We start from the raw sequence: 24,070 nt of genomic DNA on the forward strand, positions 1-24,070 counted from the left end.
GTGTCATTCTTTTGTTACTTAGGATGGACCTTTTGAAGGTGTCTTTTGTAAGGCTGGAGGAGCCTGTAGATTTACTAAATTCAGGGGAAATGGGTGACATGACGACATAGTGCCTAAGCGATGTAATTTTTGTAACCTGTCAGGCCACGGATTACCGTGAACAAAGTGGGTGCCAAACAGTTGTTTTATTTGTAACAGATTTGGACATTTGGTGTACAAGTGTTCAGAATGTAGTTGGGCGATGATTCACCGCAAGAACCATGACTTAGGAGAAGCAGAGTGGGATTAATACTAACAGTAGAGCTTTAAGCAAGAATGGTGGAAACACGGCAAGCAGCGGAAGCTGCGGCATGACTGCAGCGGAAGCTGTAGCTGCTCTAACTGAGCAAATTCGGGTATTGTTGGAAACAAGGATAAGGGACAAAGAAAAATATGAAGAATTAGCGGGGAGATTTGAGGCATTGCAAGTAGGGGAAGGAATGTTGGGTGAAAGTAAATTGCAGGTCGGGGAGTGTCATAGACCATTTGACCCGACAATTGCAGCATTGATTAAACCCTTTTCGGGTAAAACAACGGAGGATGTGTCAGTATTCCTTAATGACATTATCACAATGGCTGAGGCCAATGGGGGTCGGACGTCATAATGTTGAGAGTGGCGAAGTTACGTTTGATAGGAGATGCCAAGTCATACGTACTGTACTATGAAATGTTGAACAATGTGGGGATGTTTTCAGAGCTCGAGGCTGAGTTACACCAGAATAGAACCAGGTTTTTTTGGGAAAAATTAATAAGAGTGTTAGTTATGAGAAGAAATGAGACTGTGGAGGTTTTCTCAAACAGGATTCAAAAGCTGAATGCACAAACGTTCAAACTGTCACCGAATGGGGAGACGAATAGAGTGCTGTTACAGGAGGTCGAGAACAGGGCATTAGATGTGCTTTTGCGGGGAAGAAGATGTCACGTCAGGTGAGAATGGAGAATCCCAGTGATCTTGCAGTGGTTCTAAGGATTGCCACACGCTTAAGAGGAGGTAGATTATGCGACGAAGCAAAGGGTGGAGCATAAAGTTCTGGCAGCAGAAATTAAGTGTTTTAGTTGTGGCCAGGTAGGGCATATTAGGAGGCAGTGTCAGCGTCAGCTGCAGTGTTACTCATGTGGGGAAAATGGGTCACCGGGCAGTGAACTGCAGGAGTAAAAATAGGGAGGAACCTCTGCGACAGCAGCCGGTAAACGAGAAGGGACTGCTTCAACCATTGGAGGGGCGGTCCCAGTGAAATTAGATAATGCGCTTCTAGGTGCACAGACGGAATGCTGCTTAGTAGGCTTGGTGAACAGAAGGAAACAGAGGTTTCTGGTTGACACGGGGGCACACGTGTCTGTTATTAGTCTAGACCTGGATAGCAGGAGGCGGCTTGAGCCACCACGTTATAGGTTACATGGGGTGGGGGATAATAAAGTGGAGTCATTGGGTATGACGGTACTGCAATTTGTGATCGCAGGAACTAAGTTTAGTGAGCAGGTAGAGGTGTTACCGTGTTTGGGTGAGGGGTATTCGGTGATTCTTGGACTGGACTTCCTTGACAAACATTGTGCGAAGACAGATCTTTGGCAACAAACAGTGGAACTCAGTGGAACAATGTTTTGCATAGAGGAAACTGTTGCAAATGGACTGATGTTGCAAGGCGCACTTAACGTGAAGATGACGCCAGCTAAACTGTGAACGGATTCATTAAAGGTCGATCAACAGGATAACATACCGGCAGGTACAGGGAAGGTAGTCTGGGCTTCGATAAATATGGACTTACCAAAGGAGATGTTGTACATGGTGGAACCACTCTCGAGTAATGAGGAGTTGGATAATGTGCACTGTTTTATGCGGAGGAGTTTAGCTCACGCAAGTTATGTGGAAGGAGATTATAGGTTTCCTGTAAGTATAGGTAACTTTGGTAGAGCAGATTTTAGCTTGTCAAAAGGGTTGTTATTGGTCACATTGGGGTTCTTTGATGAAGATGACCTCAACAGGGAGGATTTAGAGGCGAGCCATTAGCAAAATGTCGATGCAGTGCAATTGAGGGGAAAATTACAGCTTTTGCAGGGAGACGACAGGGTCACATTGGAGGAATTGTTATTGACATTTAGCAATTTATGCGGAATGGAGGGTAGGTTACCGGCAACACCGATTATGAAGCATCACATATCAACTGAGGATAATACACCAGTGTTTAGGAAACCATATAGGTGAGCACGTCATATGCAACCGCTACTAGATGAATTTCTAGAACAACAACTATGGGATGGAATCATAGAGCATAGCGATAGTCCGGATTTAAGCAATGTAGTTCTCATGCATAAGAAGTTGGTGGATGGTACAAGGAAATATAGGTTTTATTGTGATAATACGTTTCTGAATGCAAAAACCATTTCGGGTGCATATCCGATTCCGAATATCAAGGACACATTGGATAATCTGGGACAATGTAAGTATTTTACAGTGATGGATTTACGGAGTGGATGCCACCAGTTGGAAGTAGTGTCAGAGGATACGGCAAAGACAGTTTTAACTGTTCCTGGGGAACACTACCAGTATATACGTATGCCATTCGGGTTGAAGAATGCACCAGCCACTTTTCAGTGATTATTAGATGGGATTTTAAGGGGATTGAAACCAAAGACATGTATGGCTTACCTAGATGACATTATAGTATTTTCGAAGGATATGTATTGCATTTAAGACAAGTCCTTAGAAGATTGCGGTCGGCACGATTAACATTAAGTTTAGAAAAATGTAATTTTGTGCAGACGCAGGTCAAATATTTAGGTCATATAATCAGTGAACAAGGGGTTCAAACCAATCCTCGGTTAACACAGGCAGTTCAAAATTTTCCAACACCACATACAACGAAGCAATTACAATAGTATATTGGGTTGTGTTCATATTATTGTAAATTTGTAAAAGATTTTGCTAAAATAGCCAAGCTGTTATCAAAGCTTTTAAAGAAAGGGGTTAAATTTCAATCAATGGAGGAATGCCAGCAAGCTCTCGATGAATTAAAAATGAGATTAGTTTCTGGTCCTGTGTCGGTGTTTCCAAATTCTGAAGTAGACTTCATCTTATCATGTGACACTTCAAATGGCGCAGTAGGAAGTGTTATGGGGCAAATGGTAAAGGGACAGGAGCATCAAGTGGCATATGCTTCCAGACAGTTAAATAGGGCGGAGCGGAATTACCCACAACGGAAAAGGAGATGGTGGCTGTAATATATGGAGTAACGTATTTTCATTGTTACCTTTATGGTAGGAAGTTTAAGGTCATGACAGATCATGTGGCGTTGAGATGGTTACTGGGACTCAAGGATCCTTCTAGTTGGTTAATATGGCGGGCTCTAAAATTAAGTGTTTTTGACTCTGACGTAATTCATAACCCAGGGAAGAAACACAGGAATGCAAATGCAGATGCATTAAGTCGCAAGTTAGATGCATTAGAAATAATGGGTAAGAGTGTCACAGAATGGCAAAGGGGACAAGCAGAGGATGAAGAGTGCCAGGGTTTTAGAGCTTAACCACAATTCATTGTGGAGGGAAATTTGTTGTGTAGACTTACCAGGTATGGACCACAGGTAGTGGTACCAAAGAGTTTGAGAGAGGAAGTCTTAAAGGAGGCCCGTGATCATGTGCTTACAGAGCACGGAGGTTGCCGAGCAATGGAAAGACGAGTAGCAGAACGATTTTGGTGGCGCACTCGGAGAAGGGATGTGGAACAATACGTGGCAAATTGTGTGGTGTGTGTGCAGTGAGCGGATGTGACAGTGCAAGACTTCTATTGCAACAGTTACCAGAGGCTTCGAAACCTTTCGATATCTGTGGGCCATGCAACAAAACACTGGTAAGGAATCGTTACATTTTAATTATAATTGATCACTTTTCGCGGTTTCTAGCCATGGTCACAATACCAGACCAACAGGCAAGTACAGTAGCACAAGCTTTAGTCAATAACTGGTTACTGAAGTTTGGGGAGCCTGATACCATAATTACAGATCAGGGAATGAACTTCATGTCCGAATTAATGACACAGTTGTGTCAGTTATTGAGAATTAAAAAATTACGGACCAGTCCATTTCATTCACAGGCGAATGGGAGAACAGAGCGAGTACATAAGACAATTTCAAAAATGCCGTACAGGTCTACGGATTGCGCGCAGCCATACGGTACGTAACACGCGCTCGCCAGTCGACCTGTCTGGAATGCTGACAATTTGCTTGGTCAGTAGATGGGCGTCCGGCCACACTGCAATGCAGAGTACGCCACTGGCTGCCGTCCACATCGTCCAGGATTAACTATCGCGGCCTCGGGTGCAAATATGTCTCTTTTCTTAGCTCACTATGGAGCCTTCAATACGTCTGTAATTAAACACTGTTAGGATGTCAGACACAGTGATGATGGGTGCGCGTAGTGTGCACGTTTTATAATCAGCCTTTGTTAATAAAACTGTTTAAACTTGCTTCTCATGTTCGCATATTGCCGTAACTCAAGGACCCACCGCTTACAAATCCTGACAAATATTCCGCCTAATTGTAATCCAGGGCAACAACACAAACTACCCCCTTATAGAAGTGGTGTCTGCATGGGGATAATTATGGAACATCTGCAGTCCTGAAGAGTTGCAGGACAACGTGAACTTCGAGCAGCAGCATGAATATCTTACGACTATGCAGGGACATCCAACGCTGGTATTCAGGCTGGTCTACTCCAGTTTGGCTAGAATACGAAACGCAATGATGGATTTTTATTTTACATTTGTGTGACTCATTGGTGATAAATTAGACAAAATGTCGCAATCCAGTCAGAGTAACATTGTCGATCTACAAACTGTTATTAATGAACTGCAAGAAGAGATATGGCAATTAAAAGCAGAAAGAAGTGAATGTAACATTCTGAAAGACCTGTCAAATGATAGTTCATGCAATACAAATACAACTACAATAAAGAATTTTTCATTATTGCCACCAGTACCAGTGTTTAGCGGGAAATCCAAAGATAATATGAAAGTGTTTTTTCGTAAACTTGAACGTGCCGTCCAGTTAGGATCCTGGACAGATTCCGATAAGCTCGTGGTTGCCAAATTAAGAATTCAGGGAGCAGCACAAGATTTCATTAGTGCGGAGCCTACTTGCGTGAAAACAGAAGATTACAATAAGTTTAGAACGATTGTTGTTCAAAGATTTAAACATAAAAACACAATCAGATTTTACAGAGAGCAGCTTTACAGCCTGTGAATGCAACGAGATGAATCTATCGAACAGTTTGCTGACAGAATTCGAAACATCAACACTCAAACGTATGAGTTAGTAGAAGAAGAAAATGAAAATCACATTCAGTTGTTCGAAACCGACCAGAGAGGCTTGGACACATTCATTCATGGGTTGCAAGGAGAGGAAGTAAGCAAAGCTGTTCAATTGGCACGATGTAAAACGTTTCACGGAGCAGTAGAACCAGCTGTTGGTTTCGTTGAAGCACTAAGACGACTGAATGAGATGCAGAAACAAGAATGCAGAGTTTTCAACACAACAGTACAATGCTGTAGATGCAATAAGCTGGGTCACAAGCGTAAGGATTGTAAAGAGAATCGAATCTGCTATCATTGCGGGATGCAGGGTCATGTTTCGAGAGATTGTCACAACAAGAAGAAAGGTAATGCGAACAACAGACAATCTGCCAGATCTTTAAATGAGTACGGGGACGTACGGGCCACCACTCCATCCAACCCTTGCCAGAGACAGTGAGTCCTGTTAATTCCAATGAAAATCAGACCGAAAATGACTTTGTGATAGGTGCTGTATATCGTGGGAGAAACATCAAACTACTTATTGAGACAGGAGCACAGACCTCATCAATGTGGTGTGACATAGATAAATGGGATAAATTGAAACCGCCACTATTAAAAGTGTGAGGGTTAAATGGAGGAAAGCTCCGTAACTATAGAGAAGTTGACGTAGAATTAATTCTTGGCCAAGGGCAAGATGAATGTGAAAATAAAGGTAAAGATAAACACACAGCAAGAGTACAAGTAGTTTCAAATAACGAAATGCGTTATGACGGTGTACTTGGATTTGATTTTTTGTCCGCTAATGAGGCAGAGATATTTGTCACAGAAGGAAAGATCAGACTAGTCCCTAGCAACTACAACCTAGGAAATCGTTCTTCAGATCGTACTCAAAGGAGCAGCAATACTGACGTTGTGGGAATGGACCGCCCAAACGATGCATCAGTTCAAACCGTCCAAGTTGATGTTCAAATTGATCAGCCTCATCAAATTCCCTAGGGAGCAGGAAAGACAATCTACGTTGAAGGTAAGTCACCCCAATGTAAGGAAGGAACTTTGTTATTAATTGAGCGATCCGAGAAAAGTGAGTTACCGAATACAATGCACTGTTATGTTGCTCGAAGTGTAGACGTCGCTACAATGGTGAGACAGAATGTTGCAAAAGTCCCGGTTACAATAACAAATATGAGCAATGAGGATATTGTTTTGCCACGAGGAACAAAAGTTGCTGAAGTGTCGAGCGCAAGTAAAAGTGACGTAATAAAGATTCCACATGAGGTAACAAATGCTGCAGTTATAAACACAGATTTTTGTAACAATACCACAAAATTACAACGAGGAAACGAAGTTAATAATGAACTGCAGTGCAAGATTTGGAAAAAGATAGAACACTTAACAGTTGATGAACAGAAGATTTTAGCACCTGTTTTGCTGGAGTATGCAGATTTATTCAGAGAACGTACAAATTTACCTTTCACTCATTTAGTTCAGCATCGTATTCATACAGGAAATGCAGCCCCAGTCACACAAAACCTTACCGAATACCATTCGGCCAAAGAGAGTTGGTAGAAGAAATGGTTAAAGAACAATTAGAAGCCGGAATTATAAAACCAAGAGATCCTTCAGACCCACCGTAGTGTTTGTCTGTTGTAACTGTAAAGAAGAAATCAATTTCTGAAGAACTACAGTTCCGTTTTTGTGTTGATTACTGATCTTTGAATGCTGTGACCACCCGACATTTATCCCTTACCAAATTTAGTGGAAACCTTGGATCTTTCAACAGATGCATCCAAATTTGCCATAGATGCAATCTTGTCCCAAGAAGTAATCCCAGTTTTCAAGAAGGGACATCGAACAGATGTGCAGAAGTATAGACCTACATCTCTAATGTCGATCAGCTGTAGAACATTGGAACACGTATTATGTTTGAGTATAATGACTTTTCTGGAGACTAGAAACCTACTCTGTAGGAATCAGCATGGGTTTCGAAAAAGACGATCATGTGAAACCCAGCGCGCACTATTCGTCCACAAGACTCAGAGGGCCATAGACACGCGTTCCCAGGTAAATGCCGCGTTTCTTGACTTCTGCTAGGCGTTTGATACAGTTCCCCACAGTCATTTAATAAACAAAGTAAGAGCATATCAACTATGGAGATAAGTCTCACAAAGTAAGAGTGATTTCAGGTGTGACACATGGGAGTGACCTTGTGGATAACATCAGAAGTTCACTGAGGCTTTTTGTGGATGATGCTGTATTATATCGAGAGGTTGTAACAATGGAAAATTGTACTGAAATATAAGAGGATCTGCAAAGAATTGATGCATGGTGCAGTAGGAAGAAAGATCCTTTATCATTTAGCTACAATGTATCAGGTCAGCAGCTGGAAGCAGTTAATTCCATAAATTACCTGGGAGTAGGCATTACGAGTGATATAAAATATAATTACTATATAAGATTAATTGTTGGTAAAGCAGATGCCAGACTGAGATTCACTGGAAGAATCCTAAGGAAATGCAGTCCGAAAACAAAGGAAGTAGTGGAAGACTCTGCAAGAGAGACGCTCAGTAGCTCGGTACGGGCTTTTGTTGAAGTTTTGAGAACATACCTTCACCGAGGAGTCAAGCAGTATATTGCTCCCTCCTACGTATATCTCGCGAAGAGACCATGAGGATAAAATCAGAGAGATTAGAGGCCACACAGAGGCATACCAACAATCTTTCTTTCCACGAACAATACGAGACTGGAATAGAAGGGAGAACCAATAGAGGTACTCAAGGTACCATTTGCCACACACCGTCAGGTGGCTTGCGGAGTATGGATGTAGATGTAGAAGTTGATGGTCATGAACATCCAACCTCATTTGCTTCCAGACAATTAAACTAAGCAGAATGTATATATACTACTACTGAGAAGGAGTTTTGTGCTTTGGTTTTTGGTATAACACATAACAGCTGTTTCTTAACAAGAAGAGAATTTACAGTTATTACAGATCAGGCCGCATTTAAATGGTCATTGATCTTAAAGGATCCAAGTTCCAGATTAACCAGATGGGCATTAAGACTGAGTGAGTACCAATTTAAGGTTTTTTTCACCGACCTGGTTAACAACATGTGAATGCTGATGCAATGAGTTGAAAAGTCAATGTTTGTGTTACAGTAAGTCGAGAAGAAGAGTTAAAGGCAGCTCAAAAAGAAGATCCACAAGGCAAATTATGGAAAAATGATCAACTTTTGTCAAAATAGATGGATTAATGCACAAAATTACTAGTAAAGGAAACTGCACAGTTATTCCAGAAAGCACGAAAGAGCAAATCATGAGAGAGCAACTTGATTCTTTATTATCAGGACATTGCGAGCTCAAATGTTTTGGTGGCCGAGCCGAAAAGCTGACATTTTTTAGTTTGTTTCACAATGTGATTCCTGTAACAGCTGGAATAATGTAGGAAAAAGTAGAGCACCATTGCAAGAACTGCCAGAGACAAGTTAACCATTTGAACGAGTAGGACTAGATGTTGTAGGACCTAAGACTAAAGATGGAAACAAATACATATTGACAATGTTAGATTATTTCTCTAAATACATTCTCATGATACCAATACTTGATCAGAGTGCTGAGGCTACAGCTACAGTTTTTGTAAAAGAATGGATTCTTAAGTTTGGATCACAATTAAGTATAATTAGTGATTAAGGAACGAATTTTATGAGTGTCTTACTTAAACAGACTTGTAAGCTCATGCAAATAACTGAGTTAAGGACTACACCAGCACACCCTGGAGGAAATGGAAAAGTCAAGAGAGTCCACAGAACAATTATTAAAATGGTTAGCATTATGTGTGCAGAAAACACGACAATTGGGATGTCTGTTTACCGTAGTTGGTAAGTTGTTACAATGTCAAAATGCACAGCTCAACTGGCCTAAGTCCATATGAGATCGTGTACGAAAGAAGAATGCATTCATCCTTGGACTTTGCATGATCGACTGCCAGAATCAGTAATAAACACGTAAGGGATCTAGCCTGCAAGCTAAAGGAAGCATGGAGGGGAGTGAAACAGCAAAATCATCAATCCTTTCTTCAGCAAGCAAGACAACACGACCGCCAAGCAGCAGTGCCACAGTATCGAGTTGGAGATCTTGTGTATCTGAGCAACGTGGTGTTAAAGAAGAGTCACGTCAAAAAGTTTAAGAAGTCTTGGAAAGGAGCATATCCAATCTTGGAGGTGTTGTCGCCAGTGACTCTTAAGCTCCAACTGCCCTTTAGTTCGACTGTCATTCATGTCAACCACGTAAAGCCATTTCTGGGTAGATTTCTTGCAGTATCGCAAGCCGACGAGGACCGACCGAGAGGCAGGCCTGCTGTTCTCAAACCCAGGAAGCGAGAATCGTGAGCCTGCAGTACACACTTTTGAGGCCGAGGCATCGCCACGTTCTGAGCGATACTGTTCCAGACACCCCTACAATCTGCGTAAATGTGTGTAGTGCGTGAGAGTGCAATGTGTGTGTCTATTTCATCATATGCTTATGTGAAAATGTTGTGAAAATTTAGTATTGAAGCTATTGCACAAGTGAAACTAAACCTTTTATTCCACAGGTTACCACAAGAAACTCATTTATTTTATGTTTATTGTTAACTCTAGTATTTAGAACTAATTAACCATAATCATTTTTATTCTAATGTTTACTACTATGTATTCTACTAATGTTGTAGTAATAGTACCACAGTGTACAGGTGTTTTGTTTCAACCATGATCAGACATGGTAGTTTCAACTAATGCAAAACTTGTCCTCAAGTACAATCTGAGTGAAATCCAGCAACAGATCAATTCTGTAAAGAAGCAAATTGATGTAATTTGTTCAGTTAAGGGAAATGATACAATTTTGGAAATGGGTGCATCTTGGTATAACAACTGGATCACAGCCAAAATGCAGTTGAGGTCTACATTTGCTAATTATGAACAAGAGATTTACTGTTTTTTAAAGCTTTTGCCACACAAAACTTTAATTAGGACTGGTTTGATTTTGGAGGGAGTATCCTTCGTACTGTATTTGGTACTTTAACTAGTTGAGATCTACTGGAAGTTAAAGGCAAAATATTAGCTCTTGAACAACAGTCCAGTACAGATTCAACTAACCTCTCTAATGAAATTATCGTATTAAAGAATATGCAAAGAACAATTACAGGGTGTATACATGGACAAGGAAAAAAAATTCCCGGATTTTTTTGCGGATTTCCCGGTTAAAAATACACTTTCTCCCAGGTGAAAATACACTTTTTGATGTGCAGCAACATGTACTGTGCATATTTTCGTATTACGAAGGTATAAATTTTAATTCCACAAAACACCGCATATCACTTTTCGAAGCATTGAAATGGAGATTGCGATGCACTTTTGTAAGCCAGTCAAAGCTCATGTCATGTGATCTTGCCAGCTGATGACAGCATAGGACACGTGATGTAGTCAGCCAATAGCAAGATCACTCTTAAGTAGCGCGAACACACAAATAAGAAAAGTTAATGGTTTAAATTAATATACATAGCATTCACATATAATATTGGTCTCTAAGATTGATAAGCTGGAAGAGAAGCTCCCCATGTATAATGTTGATCTTTTTTGTGCATGTTACACTTTCAGACACATCGCACAAACGTGCCAGTAAAATTTTTAATAACGACGTAAATGTCTGATGATCTAGGCTCTAAATTCTTCTAAATGGTCGTCCTCAAAAAGTTGATTTTTAAATGAGACTCCAACACTTTGTGATTTAAGAAATTCACCGTACATTCTCGCATGTAGTTCATCTTGCATAAAAGGAAATCTGCTGTGGCTGTAACGCTTTTTGAACCACCATCCGCAATAGTTTCCTGCGACCTGTTAGAAATAGCTTTGTTTCAGCAGTTTCAAGGGAGCGCCAGATAACAAGCGTTACCACACTTGCGCAGCTACGAAGACGCAGGAAGCACATATGTTCGTAAGTTTAAAACATTAAAAGATCTTTCATTATGACATTAAAGAAACAAGACAACAGAGGATACTTCAAGAGCACCTGAATTTCGTGAACCATACTAAAATGCATAATTCGGCTTAAAATGCACATTCCTATGTAAATTTTCTTGGAGTACCAGTATTGTATTATCTTATATTTGGTTCTTTATTATGGCATAATGCCATTCATGCACTGGAAATGCAGCGAATAGTTGAAACTAGCCAATAGTGTGAAATAAAACACTTCGTTTCAAATAAATTGACTGCCTCAGCTGAAAAGATTAATAAAAGCCAAATCTCTTTAGCAAACCGGCAAAAATAACTTCATTGTTCTGCAAGGCGATTAAGCTTGACTGTCAGAAAAGTGGAAATGAAATCTGGAACTATTAACATATTTTAGCATTCAGTAATTATGTGAACGAATTATATTCATTTGATAGCTTCCGACCACAAAAATCCATTTTGTTATCATTTAACATGGGAGCGATAAATGAAGAGGAAACAACAAAATCACTGAACGTAAACACATGTCACGTGGAGACGACCCACCTACCCACCACAACTCAGACTGCTCTGTGCATCAGCCCCAGATTTACTATATTTCCGAACTGGAACAATATTAGGTAGTGGCGCCCAGCCACACTTCTGTAACCAGAAGCGGGAGAAGATAATACTCATACGCGATTCAACTGCGCATGCGCAAGGGTCCGCCCGCAACTGCTCAAACAAATCTAATTTATACAGTGGTCACGTCACGCTCATTGGAGACAATTTGTTGTTATGAAGCATTGCGTAGTCTTCCTAAAGCATTTGACACACTTTGCTGCTGGCAGTTGCTTGTATCAGCACTGTTTTTTTGTTGTATATGATGCAATTACTTTGCTTCTTAAGTTTTATTTTAGTTTTTTTTTCTCTCGTTAATGTTTTGTTGCTGCAGTATTACTATGCAGGTGCAGGATACAGTAATCTCCTTTGTTAAAGTATTGGTTCTTACCAGTCAAAGTTACAAAAATTATCTGAAAACTAAATGAAAAACGCCTGGAATTTTAAACAATTCCCAGGTTTTTCCCGGTTTTCTCCCGGATGAAAAAATTCACGGGTTGTTCCCGGATCTCCCAGTTGTCCCGGGTCGTATACACCCTGAATTACTAACCACACAGTTTTCACTGAACAGATTGTACAGCAATTTCTCTCACATTTCCACGTAATTCGTAATGAAATGAACACAAATATCCAAGAATTAAATGCTATGATTGGACACTTAGACTTAAACACACTTTTTTGAAGGATTACTGATAGTTTAACAAATTCTAGAACTGATGCCCTTAACTTAAGAACAGCCTTAGGAAGTTCACTACTGGCCATTAAAATTGCTACACCAAGAAGAAATACAGATGATAAATGAGTATTCACTGGACAAATATATAATACTAGAACTGACATGCGATTACATTTTCACCCAATTTGGGTGCATAGATCCTGAGAAATCAGTACCCAGAACAACCACCTCTGGCCGTAATAACAGCCTTGATACGCCTGGGCATTGAGTCAAACAGAGCTTGGATGGCGTGTACAGGTTCACCTGCCCATGCAGCTTCAACACGATACCTCAGTTCATGAAGAGTAGTGACTGGCGTATTGTGACGAGCCAGTTGCTCGGCCACCATTGACCAGACGTTTTCAATTGGAGAGAGATCTGGAGAATGTGCTGGCCAGGGCAGCAGTTGAACATTTTCTGTATCCAGAAAGGCCCGTACAGGACCTGCAACATGCGGTCCTGCATTATCCTGCTCAAATGAAGGGTTTTGCAGGGATCGAATGAAGGGTAGAGCCACAGGGCGTAACACATCTGAAATGTAACGTCCACTGTTCAAAGTGCCATCAATGCGAACAAGAGGTGACCGAGACGTGTAACCAATGGCACCCCATACCATCATGCCGGGTGATACGCCAGATGATGAATACACGCTTCCAATGTGCGTTCACTGCGATATCGCCAAACATGGATGTGACCATCATGATGCTGTAAACAGAACCTGGATTCATCTGAAAAAATGACGTTTTGTCATTCGTGCACCCAGGTTTGTCGTTGAGTACATCATCGTAGGCGCTCCTGTCTGTGATGCAGCGTCAAGGGTAACCGCAGCCATGGTCTCCGAGATGATAGTCCATGCTGCTGCAAACGTCGTCGAACTGTTCATGCAGATGGTTGTTGTCTTGCAAATGTCCCCATCTGTTGACTCAGGGATTGAGACGTGGCTGCACAATCCGTTACAGCCATGCGGATAAGATGCCTGTTATCTCGACTGCTAGTGATACGAGGCTATTGGGATCCAGCACGGCATTCCGTATTACCCTCCTGAACTCACCGATTCCATATTCTGCTAACAGTCATTGAATCTCGACCAACGCGAGCAGCAATGTCGCGATACGATGAACCGCAATCGCGATAGGCTACAATCCGACCTTTATCAAAGTCGGAAATGTGATGGTACGCATTTCTCCTCCTTACACGAGGCAGAACAACAACGTTTCAATAGGCAATGCCGGTCAACTGCTGTTTGTGTATGAGAAATCGGTTGGAAACTTTTCTCATGTCAGCACGTTGTAGTTGTCACCACAGGCACCAACCTTGTGTGAATGCTCTGAAAAGCTAATCATTTGCATATCACAGCATCCTCTTCCTGTCGGTTAAATTTCATGTCTGTAGCATGTCATCTTCGTGGTGTAGCAATTTCAATGGCCAGTAGTGTAGTTCAAATGATTGTTTGAGCAATATACTACTACATCCAGAACAATTTTTCAGATTCTACTATCAGTTGAACGAAAACTAGATGCAAAATATACTATGATTTACCCTGTTAAGTCTTACAATTTATATGTTTACTACAAGTTAACCACCTCACACTTCTTAATGATTGAAGATGAATTAACTGTTATTGTATCTATACCCATTGCTAGAGCAAAGCATAATTTTGAAATGTATAAGATTTATACTTACCCTGAGAAATGGAGACAGACAGGTATTCATGTAAAGTACATACTGAATGATTATCTACTGATCAGCAAGGATCAAACATATTTTGTGTCCCTAAATGAAAATGATTTGCATATGTGTAAACGTAGTCATAAGTTAATTTGCCCTGAATCAGCAGTATTCTTAGACAGTAGAGCGTAGAGCTGTGAGAAAGAATTGTTTATGAATCATCCCCCAAGAGATGGTTGCCCTATAAATTTAACACCTTTATCATCCATTTCTTAAATGGTGTCCTGAAGATATAATTTTCTCATTTAACTCCACCCTTCATGTCACATTTACATGTAAAAATTATGATACACATGAGCTATCCTTTACACTCAAATTGAATAACAGTGGATTAATCTTGAATGCCACACATTGTGATTTATCATGTGAACTATTTGATATGCCTAGTGTATTGCCAACTACATTTCATGCAACTGGACATTTGCCATTAACGTGAATGTTATCTGTTTATTAAAATGATTCATACATATTAACATATGGAAAGCATTCCTTATCAAGTTTTTCTGAAGACAGTAATTTAATTAAGGATATCCATGAAAAGGTAATCTCTTCCAATAATCAGTTAAGCTTCATTGAAGCAGCAAATAAAATTAAGTCCTTCAATTCATCCAGTAATGTTAATGCATACTTGATTGTCAGTATTGTGTTTTTATTGCTTTTATTAATTTGTCTTTCATCAACAGCATTTTTCATGTATGAAATTGTCATGCTGAAGGCATGCTTCCCTGTACTGAACGTTACTGTGTCTACAAGTGAAATACATGCTGCAATGCCTTCCGATGCCACAAACGGCGAAGTAGATTTGTAACGTCCAGGAGGTCGTTTTGAGCCACCTATGGTTGCTCTTTTTCTCCGGGGAGAGTGATGTAAGGGCCTACGGATTGCATGCAGCTGTAGGGTATGTAACACGTGCTCGCCAGCCGACCTGTCTGGAATGCTGACAATTTGCTCGGTCAGTAGACACGCGTCCGGCCAGAACTACGACGCAAAGTACGCCACTGGCCGCCGTCCACAGCACACAGGATTAACTAGCGTGGCCTCGGGCGCGAATATGTCTCTTTTCTTAGCTCACCATGGAGCCTTCTATACGACCGTAATTAGCCACTGTTAGGATGTCAGAAACAGTGATGATCGGTGAGCGTAGCGTGCGTGTTTTGTAATCAGCTTTTGTTAATAAAACTGTTTAAACTTACTTCTCGTGTTTGCGTATTGCCGTACCTCAAGGTCCCACTGCTTACAAATCCTGACAAACATTTTGCCTAATTGTCATCCAGGGCAACAACACAAACTACCCCCTCATAATGCTAAGTTGTTAAGTGAATGGAAACCATGATAACAGGGACATTTATCTTCCGTACGTGGCGGAATGTCACCGTTCGAGGTGGTCTATGGAAGAAAGATGCCATCACTGTTTAACGTTCTATGTGCGAAACCTGGAGCTAAAGGGGACGCAGTGAGGAAATTTGCACGGACAATACGGGAAGTCTGGAAGAGGGTACAGAAGGCCAGTACGAAAGCGTTAGAAGGGCAGGAAGAACAGAATAAGGGGTCGGGACCTTTACCACAGTACATGGTAGGTCAATGGGTACTAATCACGAATCCACAGACACCTAATGGAAAGACGTAAAAATTCTTGACAAAGTACCACGGACCATACCAGGTTGTGGAGATGACTTCGCCTGTAAATGTTAAAGTGCACCTGCCAACAAAAACATCCGTTATCCACGTAAGTAGAGTAAAGGCTTTTAAAGGAATGGTGGATGGATTACCTCAATTACAAGGAAGAGACCCAATTGCAGAGGCCAGGCAAAGCAAACGGAAGGAGAAGGTCGCGGCAGAGCAACAACAGCGAACGCATAATGTTCCGTATGTGTTACGGTCATGGAGCATGGAGGGAGTAAATTATTATATGTTTAATATTGTATGGCATGTTTACATTTTGTGTTTTTGCATCAAGGGATAATTTGCGTGGTGTTTGTTTTTTTTGTGGGTCCGATAATAGTTGCGTTTTTCTTGTTTGTTGTTTTAGTTTTGTCATTATATGGGGGAGTAAATTTCAGAGAGTTCGATAGGGGCTGAGTGTACTATCGGGAATTTTTGAGGATTACAATTAGCGAAGAGGCAATTTCCACCAGATATAGAACATGTAGTGGAAGTAACACGGGCCACTATACCAATATTCTTTCATGTGTCCTTGGCAGAGGTGAGGACGGATGGGGCGTGAGTTTACATCGATGTCAATTTTCCAGTAGTCGGTGTTGATTCACTTTATGAGTGTTACACTATTCATTCATACCCAGTGAAATGGAAGGAGAACAGGGAAATGGGTGCAGATTAGGATGCAAGATGTACTTTTTATTTCGGCGAACAGAGCAGCTCACGGAGTACTACCATTAAAGGAGATGGAGCATTGTATGCAAGTACAAGTGATGATTTGCCCTAATCGACCAGTTTTTTTGGACAGTAGTACATGCAAAGTTAGATTGTTCCTGGGGATTATGAATGGCTCAGATTGTGAGAAAGAGGTGTTATCGACACATTCCTACTTCCAGAAGGTAGGGAGGCATTGGTTACATTTGGTATTTATGCCAATATGGGTGATGGTCACTTGTTATACCAATCAGAGAGGAGATAAAATAAGGAGGTTGCAACTGCGGGAGAGTGGAATAATTATAAATAATATGGTTTGTGAAATTGTGGGGAAGGATTTCCGTCTTCCAGCATCATGTAAGGGTGAAACAGCTTTAACTTTGTAACAGGGAATGTTGTTTTATCCAGAAGGGGTTCTGGAGATATTACCAACGCAGAATCGGACATATTTAAACTTGACATTAAATTCAGTGTTTTTGGAAACGTTGCATTCCTTTATTAATGCACAGGAAGGATCTATCACAGTTAATAAAGTATTGGAACACATTAGAATGTTACAACTGCCAGGTCAGTCAAGAGTCTATGCTTATAGGAGCCAGTCTGGCAGTGATGATGTAAATATTCTGTGCAAACCTGTACTTTGTTTCTATTTACTTGTTTGGGCTGTATTCTGCCTCCAGGGACACAACACTGGGGTGGGACGGAACAGCAGCTGGGTACTTGGAGATTGCACGGTCTGCCTGAAGGAAGACAGTGACAGCGGGTCCAGGACGGGCCACGTTCGCTTCCCACCTGGCATACCAGAGTACGGGCGAAGTGTACGCTGTGGGAGTCGCAGCAGCACTGAAACAGCGTTAGGGACAATGGCGGGTGTTGCCATGAGGCAAGCACCACTAGCAGCAAGTTTCAGCACAGCGTCCAGGAGGGGACGGGTTCGAGTCTGGTCCTGTCCTGGGAGCAGCAGTGGCCGAGGGCCACAGGTGACCAGTACAACCACCTTTGTCCTGTGGTCGGACACAGCAGGCCAAATGGGACGGAGGGTGGTGGAGACCAGAGACTGTAACAGTGTCCAGAATCGTGGGCAGTAGAGCAGCACCAGTCACTATGCCTCGGTGAGCGGTGACCGGGCGAGCGCGGCTGACTTCCATCATCGAGCTGCGTGCCGACATTACGCTTCTGTGAACTAGCTGAATAAAGGAATACTTCCAAATACTGCTGTATCACTCTGCACTGCCCCTTGAAGCTATTGAACTTGCTCAACCTCCTGAAGAAAAACCCGGGTTTTAGCTCTGCCAACTGGAGTCCCGGGTTCGACCATCGACGGTCCGCAACAGAACAGTTGAAACTATTTTTCAGCCAGAACAGTTATTCAGTTCAGAATATTTAAAGCGATTAAAGACTTGTGCATCCGGTGGATAGTGAATAATTGATATGACAGTTTACTTCAACAACAATAATGGTTTTTACATTTTTGTTTCATGTAATGTGTTTTTGCTTTTGAGCTCATAACAACTTAGTGAGATGATAACATTATAATTGCAACAGTTCATTTCATTAATCTTGCTGCACAACATTTTGTATGGCAATAATGCAAGGATACATGGTCCCCCCCCCCCCCCCCCCCTTCACCTCCCACTGTCATTTATTAGACAGCTTAAAAGCGAATGATCCAAGCGATAGGTTGTTCTACTACAAACGAAATCTGGACTGGTACACCCAGGTTCAGAAAAAACAGAACACCTTGAGTAACTAGAGACAGGACTTTCATGTACACAGCACATGTATATTAATATGTTCGGCAGAAATGATTAGCATTTGAACCATGTCAGCCCACAGATTCAAGGTCAACATCGATATCGCGGTGCAACACTACCTACTGGTAAAATGTACCTGCAGCTCTTGTTGTCACTAAAAACCGAAGGTAATGGATCAGTGTGACTTGAGCAGAAGTGCAGGATGCCTTGCAGACATGTTTGCAAACTGTACTGTCAAATCAGCATTTTTGAAAGAGGGTGCATTATTAGCATGAGAGAATGTGATGCATCCATCTGGGAAATTACTGCTCTTGTAGGATGAACTGTTTTTGCAGTGCAACGAAAGTGCGCAAAATAATTCATGGAAAGCTGTAGAATACGACAAGGTGGGTCAGGTTGCACCACCCAGACCATCCCTTGAGAAGATCGACACCTCATCCGAATGGCATTGCAGGACAGAGATGTGTCCTCCTCACCTCTGGCACAACAGTGGGACAGTGTAACATTTTGTACAGGGGTGACAGTCAACCGCCATTTATTTCGTTATGTGTTACGTGCATGTTGTCCACTCCTCCGCCTACCTCTGACGAATGTGCAGAAACATGTTAGATGGCAATGGTGTATGGAATGATGTAACAGGGGACTGGAATGGCATCAAGTAGTGTTTCTGGATAAATCCAGGTTCTATTTGTTTGAAAATAATGGCCACATATTGGTTGGTTGCAGAGAGAGGGAGCGGCATCATTCGCACAAGAGAACCAGTGCTAACTCAAGGCCTTATTGTGCGGGTGCTATTGGGTACAACCACAAATCACAGTTGGTGCATGTCCCCAGGGCACTGTGACCAGTGTGATGTACGTGAATGACATCCCGCGGCCCGTAGCCATACCATTTCTTCACAACACCCCAGACGCCGTTTTTCAGCAAGACATTGCACAACCACATGCTGCTGCATGAACATGTATATTTTGCCCTGGCCCGCCAGATCACCAGACTTGTTGCCAATGGAAAATGTGTAGGGTTTGGTGAAATGACAGTAGCAGTGCTGTGGCCCAATGCCAAACTCCACAGATGAACTTTGGAACCAGTTGAATGCAGCATGAATGGCTACTACACGATGCCATTCACACCTTTTGCATGTCGGTGCCATCACACACGGATCAAGTTATCCCAGCCCATGGCAGATATGTGCCTACTAGGCAACACATGCTGTACTGAGGTGACTAAAATGCCAAACATCTCTGCAGGGTACACTGATATACATGTTCTGTGAATATGAACGCCGTATCTCTAGTTGTTCAAGGTGTTCTGTTTCTTTCTGAACATTAGTATATTTGTGTGTTTTACAGTGTGAATAAGAATTTGTTTTCTGACTAGCTCTTCTCTCTCTCTCTCTCTCTCTCTCTCTCTCTCTCTCTCTCTCTCTCTCTCTCTCTCTCTCGCCCTTGTCCTTTTTTAACTTCTCACCAGTTCTGCATCCAGTTCACTTGCTCTATCCAAGAGAACCATTCAACCCAGTTAGGATGTAGCCCAAAATGTAATGTGTGTGTGTGTGTGTGTGTGTGTCCGTGCACGCCCCCCCCCCCCCCCCCATTTTTTTTTTTTTTTTTTTAATATAAAATCAGAACTACAATATTCAGCTTCTTGTTTGTGGGTGTACCTACTGCAAAGTACAGGGTGATTCAAAAAGAATACCACAACTTTAGGAATTTAAAACTCTGCAACGACAAAAGGCAGAGCTAAGCACTATCTGTCGGCGAATTAAGGGAGCTATAAAGTTTCATTTAGTTGTACATTTGTTCGCTTGAGGCGCTGTTGACTAGGCGTCAGCGTTAGTTGATGCTAAGATGGCGACCACTCAACAGAAAGCTTTTTGTGTTATTGAGTACGGCAGAAGTGAATCGACGACAGTTGTTCAGCGTGCATTTCGAACGAAGTATGGTGTTAAACCTCCTGATAGGTGGTGTATTAAACGTTGGCATAAACAGTTTACAGAGAATGGGTGTTTGTGCAAAGGGAAAAGTTCTGGACGGCCGAGACAGAGCACTTCATCACAGGCCTCCAAGAAGCCCTGATCTTACCCCCTGCGATTTTTTCTTATGGGGGTATGTTAAGGATATGGTGTTTCGGCCACCTCTCCCAGCCACCATTGATGATTTGAAACGAGAAATAACAGCAGCTATCCAAACTGTTACGCCTGATATGCTACAGAGTGTGGAATGAGTTGGAGTATCGGGTTGATATTGCTCGAGTGTCTGGAGGGGGCCATATTGGACATCTCTGAACTTGTTTTTGAGTGAAAAAAAACCTTTTTAAATACTCTTTGTAATGATGTATAACAGAAGGTTATATTATGTTTCTTTCATTAAATACACATTTTTAAAGTTGTGGTATTCTTTTTGAATCACCCTGTACATCTTTACTGATATCTTCGTTTACAATTTTTTAACTCTTTTCCTCCCTTACATTACATGTCGAATTAATTACGATGTTTCATCATTGTCATCTGTTCATCAAATCGTGTAACTACAGGTACAGATGACACTGTTTGTTTCACTATATTCTTCTTCCCCACAGTGTGCAATACCATTGACAACAAGGCAAAGTACAATTAGATGCGCACTATCATTAGTCATTAAAGTTACATAGAAGATCTGAAAATAAAGATTGTAAATACTTTTGACAAAACTATCTTCCAGTGCTTGATTTCAAAAAAAGCTTCCCTTTGGGTATCTACAACTTTTAGCACTGTCATCTTGAATGAATGTGACTTCAATAATGTGGCATAGCTTTCACAGAATTATTCAATGTAATATTCATTAACATCCAAGGCCCGGGATTTCAATTTTTGTTTATAGTATTTCATCTCCACAATGCGCTCAATCTATTTTTCTCATCAACTACCTTACAGCTGCAGTAAAGTAACAAGATACCGAAAAATTTGAACATAAATTCCACAAGCTGTGAGGAAGATTTATACAAAAATAGTGCTTTTGCCAATTTCTTTAGTGTACTGTGGACACTACAGTAAGAACTTTCAGGCTGATGTTGCTATCTCATTGTTTGCTGTATTGGTAACTTCAGAGTTGTTGCTTGGATTAATTTGGATATCCAGTGTGTATTTCTCCTCTCTGAGAAACTCTGTGACTGGCCCAGCCAATGATCAGCAAGCAAATCTAGTTTGAAATGGAAGCTGAATCCAACTTCAGCAGCATATAGATAATTACTCCTCATTTTTATTTTTACTTATTTACTGAGGACTGTGACTGGTGTAGTGGCTGTGGGAAACAATTGAAATGTGAAGTACTGTAGATCATATAAACTTCTATATACACTTGTACATGAAGACAAGATAATTTTCATAGCTATCAACATGGATCCTGCAGCAATTCTGTTTCGATACCACGTGTTGCTAAGTGAAAACAAATACAAAATACAGTGTTTTCTGGAATTAACCATATCTTATCTACACAAAGTTTCTGGGACACTGTGGTCTGATTACAGAGTGTGCTTCTACAATATCAATAGAGGATGCTTAAAAGCATCTTTCCTTCATTATAAAATTGATTTTTTGTTTGTAACTACTATGTTGGGAAAGTTGTAGGAAACGATCACCATTAATGAAATTGATTACTTCATCCATTTATAGAATCTTGTAATTCTGACGAGGTACTTGAGCAACTTGGGTGCAACTGTTCCTCACTGAAAACAAGCTGCATAACTAAGGTAGAAAAATTAGAAAGAAAAATCAACAAGAACCTTGTGTGTTAAGAGATGGATTATTAATTGGATATTGTCATTTAAATCCAGATCATAAAATGATGGCTGCGGGTGTGAAAACTGAAAATTATATGATAATTATGTTAACATTCAAGAAGTAAATAGTGCAAGATAATGAAGTACAACTGTGTAAAATATATAGTCCTCCAACACTTTCAACCAATTATTTAATTTTCACTTACACACTGCACAAATTTTGGTTTGCATTTGGTTTCATCTGGAAATGCTTCCCGTGCTGGTATGAGGCTAAGCATCATTATATGCCGTGCATAAGCCCGTGTACTACGAAACACGGTGTCTGTACCATGCAAGCGATCCAGGACTCCCAAAACACCAAAACACTGGTTGAACCTGTGCAAAAAATTTCTATTATGTAGATTTACATTATTAATTCAAAATGAAAATAACAAACTAATATTAATCATCCCGCAAAAGAGGGAAACTAAGTTTATTAACCAGCTAGAACAGAAATAAGTGGAGAACAACTAAGACAATCACAACAGTTAAAAACATAATTCTTTCATCAGCAGGAAGTGAAAGATAGAAAAGAGGAAAAAATTGCAAGATATTCAGATGTTCGAAAGAATGAAAATTGACTCAAGAGACGTAAGGTGCAACAAAGATTTAGAAGTAACAACGAACACCACCTGTTGCAATGTTAAGATGTCCTAGGTACAATGGTACACAGAACTTGTGAAATTTCCACAATAAAGCCTAATAAAAGAATTATGACACCTGCAGACAAATTTCGGGAGAATGGCTACAACAATAAGGTCTGATGAGTCTTTAAGCTAGAAAGCTTATGTCATCTGTTCTACATGAGAAAAAAAGCAAAATCTGTACTAATGATATTTTTCTCTTATATTTTAAAATTGGAAGAACACCACAGAAACACAAAATCAAGCACATATCCCATACATTGCCAAAGACCAAAACTTTGATGAGGCCTGGAGAATGACTAGAAGTCCCATAACTGAGAATCTACCACATGCCATGCCACTGTGGGGAAATTTAAATAAACAAGACTGTCCAGATTTACACATGAGAGGTGCACACCACAGTACAGGTGCCATATGCCTAAGTAACAATGAACAGTCAGCTGGTGCAGAACACTATGCCTCCATAGCATGTGTCATGACATATGGCGGGACCAATCTATTACAATACATTTTTGGACTGCATCCTAAAGGAATTTGAGGACACATTTTTAATAAAGATAATAGCTTTCAGCTTAGTAAAGCATGGAGACCGGCTTCAAGTGCAATGCCAGTCAATTCGAAAATCTAGTCATGCTAATCCAACCAAAGAACCATAAATATGCTCCAGCATTATCTCGAAACAAAAGGCAGCAGTATGGCGATTGATGGTTATAGCTTATGCTTGACACCACACTTGCACGTCTACATACATCCTCCACAAAGCCACAATATGGTGCAAGGCAGAAGTGTACCTTGTACCACTACTAGTCATCTCCTTTCCTGATCCACTCGCAAATAGAGTGAGGGAAAAACGACAGTCTAAATGCCACCAGACAAGCTCTAATTCTCTCATCTTATCTTCATGGAACTTGAGCAAAATGTATTTTGGCAGCAATAGAATCATTCTGTTCATATGCCAGTTCCCTAAATTTCCTCAATAGTGCTTTGTGAAAAGAAAGTAATCTTTCCTCCAGAGATTACCATTTGAATTCACAAAGCATCTCCATAATACCGTAAGTGCTGATTGTACCTACTGGTAACATATCTAGCAACCTGCCTCCGAGATGCTTTATGTCTTCCTTTCAACTGACCACCTGGCGATTCCAAACACTGCAGCA

General features: G+C 41.0%; 1 protein-coding gene across 2 annotated transcripts in view; it reads right to left on the minus strand.

Annotated features, from left to right (window-relative positions):
• Positions 1-24,070, minus strand: part of LOC124605380 (fatty acid hydroxylase domain-containing protein 2) — a 210,669-nt gene that overhangs the window by 15,543 nt on the left and 171,056 nt on the right. For both annotated transcript variants that reach the window (XM_047137019.1, XM_047137020.1), the window contains exon 7: positions 22,437-22,605. In XM_047137019.1, coding sequence (XP_046992975.1) covers positions 22,437-22,605 — 169 coding nt within the window. The remainder of the gene's footprint in view (positions 1-22,436; positions 22,606-24,070) is intronic.

This window comes from Schistocerca americana, chromosome 3 (assembly GCF_021461395.2).
Source record: "Schistocerca americana isolate TAMUIC-IGC-003095 chromosome 3, iqSchAmer2.1, whole genome shotgun sequence".
Lineage (NCBI taxonomy): Eukaryota > Metazoa > Arthropoda > Insecta > Orthoptera > Acrididae > Schistocerca > Schistocerca americana.